The 6,596-nt window shown below is 36.3% G+C and overlaps 1 protein-coding gene across 1 annotated transcript in view; it reads left to right on the top strand.

The window, feature by feature from the left end:
* Window positions 1-6,596, top strand: part of LOC107669566 (E3 ubiquitin-protein ligase UBR2-like) — a 45,652-nt gene that overhangs the window by 32,466 nt on the left and 6,590 nt on the right. The window contains exons 26-34 of the mRNA XM_016461861.1: window positions 1,352-1,454; window positions 1,530-1,639; window positions 2,136-2,216; window positions 2,300-2,481; window positions 2,558-2,763; window positions 2,849-2,942; window positions 4,132-4,290; window positions 5,388-5,558; window positions 5,648-5,796. Of these exons, the coding sequence (XP_016317347.1) occupies window positions 1,352-1,454; window positions 1,530-1,639; window positions 2,136-2,216; window positions 2,300-2,481; window positions 2,558-2,763; window positions 2,849-2,942; window positions 4,132-4,290; window positions 5,388-5,558; window positions 5,648-5,796 (1,255 nt within the window). The remainder of the gene's footprint in view (window positions 1-1,351; window positions 1,455-1,529; window positions 1,640-2,135; window positions 2,217-2,299; window positions 2,482-2,557; window positions 2,764-2,848; window positions 2,943-4,131; window positions 4,291-5,387; window positions 5,559-5,647; window positions 5,797-6,596) is intronic.

Raw genomic sequence — 6,596 nt, 5'->3', positions numbered from 1 at the left:
AGTTTCAGTTTTAATTAAAGGTTAGCAGAATTAACAGATCACTTCCAGAGCGCAGGCCAAAGAAAGACTTAGGCATAAAAGGCAATAAGGCATAATTTAGCCTTAGTGATGCAAATGTCTAGCGACACAAAATTAATGCCATACTGAGATTGATTAAATGGTAAAAGTATGCAAATATACGCTAAAATGAATCAGTCAAGCCTTTTTACTAAATAAATCTACACAAGTTGTGCTTAATGTCATATCTAATGATGTGCATTGAGATATTTAATATGGCAATAAATGTAGCCTAATTTGGTTATGACGGTTAGATGTCTTTTTTCTTTTCTAACAATCATAATATATTGTAACTGTCGTGTCTTGCTCACTTTTCCGTGAACAACTGCGCATAAATCATAACTGGGACTAATGAAATTCAATAATAACGGCAATCGCATTAAGGCTCATATTTGAATATGTTCTTTTCATTTATTAAGAATTATAAGCGTGTTTATGATGTGATTTAGCCTATGCACATTTGTCCGAAAGCCTAGCAGAGTGATCACAAGATGCTATGCTAAAGTTTTGTATTGTTTTCAGAAAGGATGCACATTCTCATCTTTTTTTCTGTTAATTATTATGTTGCGCTGCGTGCCTGTTTTTCTTCAAAGCACCTACTTAGAATGCCTAATTTTGGTTTGATTGCTTGTGTTACATGGGAAAATAAATAATCTTGCTTACCTGATGTAATAGATTTAATGCAGTGCTGCTGTTGGATAACGGGTCGAGTGTTCTGTTAAGTACTGCTGGTTCACGTTTACCAAACAGAACCCATGCAGGACTCTGCTTTAAACTGCTTTGCATCTCTCCTTCAGATAACCTCACGTGTGCGATGCGTCATTTACAGGTATTTCCGCCTGCGCTACACATCTCATATATTTTTCCGACAAGGAGTGAGAACTTAATGATTACTAAAACGATTATTTATTTTTGATAATTAATATTTTATTTCAGTTAGTTTTTCAATAACTGTTTTTGAGTTGAATTACTGAAATAAATGAACTTTTCCACGACATTCTAATTTATTGAGATGCACCTGTAAGAGCATAATAGATTTTTGATAATTAGCATTAACACTTGCCCAATGTATGCTTTTTGAGTACTGTTCACTTGGAAAGTGTTTAAATCAGTGGATTATTCAAAATAGGCATTATTTTGTGGCCATTTAATATTTAAATGATTGTCAATGAGTTTCCAGTAAAAGTAACTTTATCATGAACGCTATCTTGACATACATTTGCTTTTACCATGATGTTAGACATTGTTCTTGCCTCACACCCAAGTTAGAGCTCAGTATGAACATGTCCTGCAGGTGCTGCATCTCATAGGCATGGGCCTGGTGGAAGAACAGCAGCATCTCATTGGCAGCGCAGAAGATAATGATACCAACTTCAACTTCACTCTTAAAATCTCCAGTATGTCTTTCTTCTGTCTCATACATACACACGCACACCTCTCTGAGTTGAGCTGATCAATTCTCTTCATTGTAGGACCAGGTGAGGCCCCTGCTAACACTCCCAGTATCTTGGCTCTATTGGAAACCCTGCAGAACGCTCCTCATCTGGAGGTGCACAAGGACATGATCCGCTGGATCCTCAAGGTAAAGCTGATCCAAATCTAATTACAAAGCCACCTGTTACTAGAATGAATGTGTAAATGTCTCAGCTATCCAAGACGGGGCAGCAAAAAAAAAATCTTTTTTTTTTTTTTTTTTTATTCGTTTATTTTGTTGGTTAATTTATTACTTTTTAATTATTTATTCTTACATGTTTTTTTTTTATTTGATTTTTATTTTAATTTGAACTTTTTTGGTAGTTTTTAGTTCTTTTTATAATTCTTTTTTTGTTTTAGTATTTATTTATTTTTTTTGTATAATATTTACATTTTTATTAGTTAAATATATTTTTATATTAATGCATTTATTTATGTGTAAGGTTATTAATTTTGTTAATTTATTTTAGTGTTTTTTTAATTTGACCTTTTTTTGTTTCTTTTAGTTGTTTTTATTTTAATTGGATTTCTTGCTATATTTGTCTTTATTTTAAATCTAAACATGAAAAAGGTGTTCATATTTCATATTACTCATGTATCTGCAGACTGTGGCCAACATCAAAACCACACTGGAGTGCTCGGCCAGTGCGCCCCCTAGTGACAGCTCAGGGCACAGTCAAGAGGAGGTGAGCATAGGAAGCGTAACACGCTTGCATCATGATCCGGTAAAGTTGCATTGTTGTCTGACTGGATGTATGTGTATGTGCAGACGGTGCGGGATAAAGATAAGGCGGAGCGGAAGAGGAAAGCAGAGATGGCGCGGCTCCGGAGGGAGAAGATCATGGCTCAGATGTCAGAGATGCAAAGACACTTCATCAACGAGAACAAAGAGTTGTTCCAGCAGAGCCTGGAGGAGCTCGACCCCTCCACCTCCTCCACATTAGAGCACAGGTACACATGCATCCCATCGGAAAATGTCACGGATCAAACATGAGTTTCCTCTAATTTCTCTCTCTTTACTTCTTAGCCCCAGTTCGTGTGATAGTACACTGGTCTGTGTGGGGCCGCGGCGGTGGCGTGCAGGCGGCAGTGAGAGGAGGCAGGTGGTGACGTGTATCCTGTGTCAGGAGGAGCAGGAAATCAGGACTGATGGCAAAGCCATGGTGCTTGCTGCTTTTGTCCAGCGCTCCACAGTCATGTCCAAAAACCGCAAGAGACCTCCACACAACCCAGGCATGTCTTTATATGTGTGTCTTCGGGTCATCATAGCATATAAGTGCACGTTTGCTTTAATGAATGCATTGTGTTTGTGTTGCAGATAAGTATGACCCTCTCTTCATGCACCCTGACCTGTCGTTCGGCACGCACACAGGCAGCTGCGGACACATCATGCACTCGCACTGCTGGCAGAGGTAAGAATCATCATGATAATATGAGAAACACATGCTTCCATATGCCGAAAAATGTGCTCTTCCTATCAGAGGAGCAAAAGAATGTAACTATAATTGCCTGCTTTTCAGCAGCCTTGGTTTCAGAATTATTTTTCTCATTTATTATTAAATTGTTTCCACCTGTTGTAAGATTTAGGTCATCTAGTGCTTAAAAGAATTATGACAAAGATTTAACCCTTTAAGAGCATTGTCTTTTGAAGAGTGCTGTAGAATTTTAATGTTTAGCAGTTGCATAAAAGTGGTACTAAAAAAATGCAGTAAACTCTTAAAACCCCTCTGTTAATACTTAACTAACTAGTCATATATATTTGTTAGTTATAACTCCACAAGGTCTATTCTCTAACAGTAGTTTACAAAGGCCTGCCTAACTCTCTTCCCAGAGGTCACTCCTCTGTTATTTTGAGTTTTTTTTTTCCAAATTAAATCAGTATACTGTTTTTCTATAGCAGTCATATAAGTTATTCTCTAGAAGTGTAACATACCGTATCAGAAGTGTAAAATAAAGTATTGTATTCTAAGTAATTTCATTGTAGATAAACTATTTAGAATATTTAATTTGGGAATGTAACATGCATCAGCAGTGCCCACCCACCATTCCACTAGTTATAGACATTTTGATCAACAACATTACACGAAAATAAATAGGGTAAATTTTGATTTGAAAATGAATTACGATGTAAAAATAATTTTATTTTACAGTACAGCTGAAAAAATTATAAAACTAATATTTACTAAGTACTTTATTTTATAGTATGTAATTTTTTAATAATTACTATAAAAATTATAATTATTTTATAGTCATATTGAATACAAATAAAAGAGATATATATATAATTATTTTATGGTTAAGTTGGTTCTTGTAAAGAGTACACCCAAGGGTGAATACCCAGATTTTTCAAGTTTTTTTTTTTTTTCCAAACCTTGAGGGGTTTTGTGCTAACAAAAGGATGGTTAGCACAAAAAGTCTTCAAAGTCATTTTTTCCAGCATATAAAGCTCGTATTTTCTTTTTTTTTAAAATTGTCTACAAGGATGCACACCACTACAAAATGACAACAGTGTCAGGTTTTTTTCCAGTACAGTAAAAAGTGTTGGTGTCGTGTATTATTTGTTGTTTTAGCATTCTTTTGTTTGGTAACTGTACCCTGCAGGTATTTTGAAGCGGTGCAGGCTAAAGAGCAGCGCAGGCAGCAGAGGCTACGTGTGCACACCAGTTACGACGTGGAGAACGGAGAGTTCTTGTGTCCACTCTGTGAATGTCTGAGTAACACAGTCATTCCTCTGCTGCCTCTTACAAAGACCAGCTGCAGGTACTGCAACAAACACACACTTGACTTTGACCTTCAGCTGCTACTTTTTTCTTTTGTAAATTTTGATTAGCAATGATGACATATAGGCCAACCCAGAATTGAGCATCACCATAATTCCCTTGCCAAAACCCAATAGGATTTTTCTATTGGCTTTTGGATTATTGCAGAAAATAAGATCTGTGACCAACAAAAGTTTATGATTCTTACACATTAAAAGTGCTCTTTTTCGTGTTATAGCCTATAAAAATGTCATGCCTGCAGCACTCTATTGGTATAATAAATGTTGTGACCAAACTGTAATATATTTAGCTCTCACAGTGTAAGTAATAGATAATTAGTGTGAGTGACCTCTCAGATTAACACTCCACATACAGGTGAATGAGTAAATGAACGGAGCGGATTGGCTGATTGTGAACAGTGTTAGTGTAATACTCTCATCTGTAATAAATCGGGCAACCCCTTTGATTCTTTTGTGTGATAAGGAGACTGAAAGCCCCACTCATATGAGCTCAGCACTCCTATTAATACACACCGCCACAGGCTAAGCACCCACTGCACTTTATACGACGGTGTAGATGGTAAAAGATGTTATGGATGTTTTTCAAAACGCACCTGAACACTCTATGCACTTAACCCTAATTTGTCATTGCACTGTAAGTCATTTGGATAAAAGCATCTGCTAAATGACTGCTTAGTAAATCCATAATAATTAGTAATCAATAAGTTAGACATGCTCACATCTGCAGCATGTTTGTGGCACATTTGCTTTAAAGTGCGGTCACATTTATTGTTGTTCTGTGAATTTCAACGATCGAAATCCAGTCATTTCAATAGGAATCCACACAATCTTGAATTCCATATGAAGTCCCCATAGATTTTGCAACGGGTTCAACTTGAATTCGTTACGTTGATCAGCAGAAAGCTTCTTTGTATGGAAGTGACTTTTGCTGAGATGTGCTTCAAACATCGCTTCATTTATGACACTGGACCTTTTTGGCCAATGTGACCGTGCATCTGTTGCATGATTTTTGTCTTTTTCTATTAAAATATGGGGCATTGGATGGATTTGATTGAGTGTTTGTTTGTGTTTGTTGCAGCTCTGAACAGCCTGATCTGAGCCAGTGGTTGAACATCACCTCTCTACAGATGAAAGCCCTGCTCTCTGCTCACAGGAAGGCCAAGGCTGCAGATGCTGATGGTGTTGATGATATGGATGGTGTTAATGACTGTCCTCCACCTGATGGCTTCAAACTGGACTACACTCCAAAGTAAAACCACACCAGTGTTTTATAGTTCCAATACACTAAAGCTTCCTTGTTAAAAATCATCACTAATAAAACGCTTTTCTTTCTGTCAGGAACCCGTACTCAAGCACCATAAAGGAGATGTTGACCACGTTTGGGACAGCATCATATAAAGTGGGTCTTAAAGTGCACCCAAATGAGCAGGACCCCCGCGTGCCAATCATGTGCTGGGGCAGCTGTGCCTACACCATTCAGTCCATAGGTTAGTCTAAGAAAGTGTTGAACTAAAATGCGTAATACTGGTCAGTGAATCAGTGGCAAAACATTTGAAACCATTTCCTCTGATAATGTAAAGAATTAGAATTATCATAAAAACTATCATAGGAAAACCTGGAATTATCAGGGAGTTTCTAAAATTGTGATTATTACCTTCATAATATTTGCGGGTCTGTTTTGATCTGGATACATGTGTGACCCTGGACCACAAAACCAGTCATAGGGTCAATTTTTTTTTTTAAATCATCTGAAAGCTGAATAAATATGCTGAGATACAACTATTTGAAAATCTGGAATCTGAGGGTGCAAAAAAAATCGAAGTATTGAGAAAATCGCCTTTAAAGTTGTCCAAATGAAGTTCTTAGCAATGCATATTACTAATCAAAATTTTTTGATATATTTACGGTAGGAAATGTACAAAATATCTTCATGGAACATGATCTTTACTTAATATCCTAATGATTTTTGGCATAAAAGAAAAATCAGTCATTTTGACCCATACAATGTATTGTTGGCTATTTGTACAAATATACCTGTGCAACTTTTGACTGGTTCTGTGGTCCAGGGTCACATATTTGAAAAAAGGTATAATTTTTAATACAGGAACCAACAAACTTTGCAAATGAAAAACTTAAAAGAGTCACCTAATGCATTATGCAGATTTTTTTAAACATATGAAGAGTATCTCCATTTTTATTTATTTTTTTCAGAAATCATGTTTTTTTTATTGCGCGTTCCAAGTAATATCAATCAAACTGCAGTTGGGTTGTTTTGATTAAGTAATAA

This window comes from Sinocyclocheilus anshuiensis, unplaced genomic scaffold, assembly GCF_001515605.1.
Source record: "Sinocyclocheilus anshuiensis isolate Anshui unplaced genomic scaffold, SAMN03320099.WGS_v1.1 scaffold460, whole genome shotgun sequence".
NCBI classification, from domain to species: Eukaryota; Metazoa; Chordata; class Actinopteri; order Cypriniformes; family Cyprinidae; genus Sinocyclocheilus; species Sinocyclocheilus anshuiensis.
Note: the sequence above shows the minus strand (reverse complement) of the source record. Positions and strands in the feature narration are given on the sequence as shown.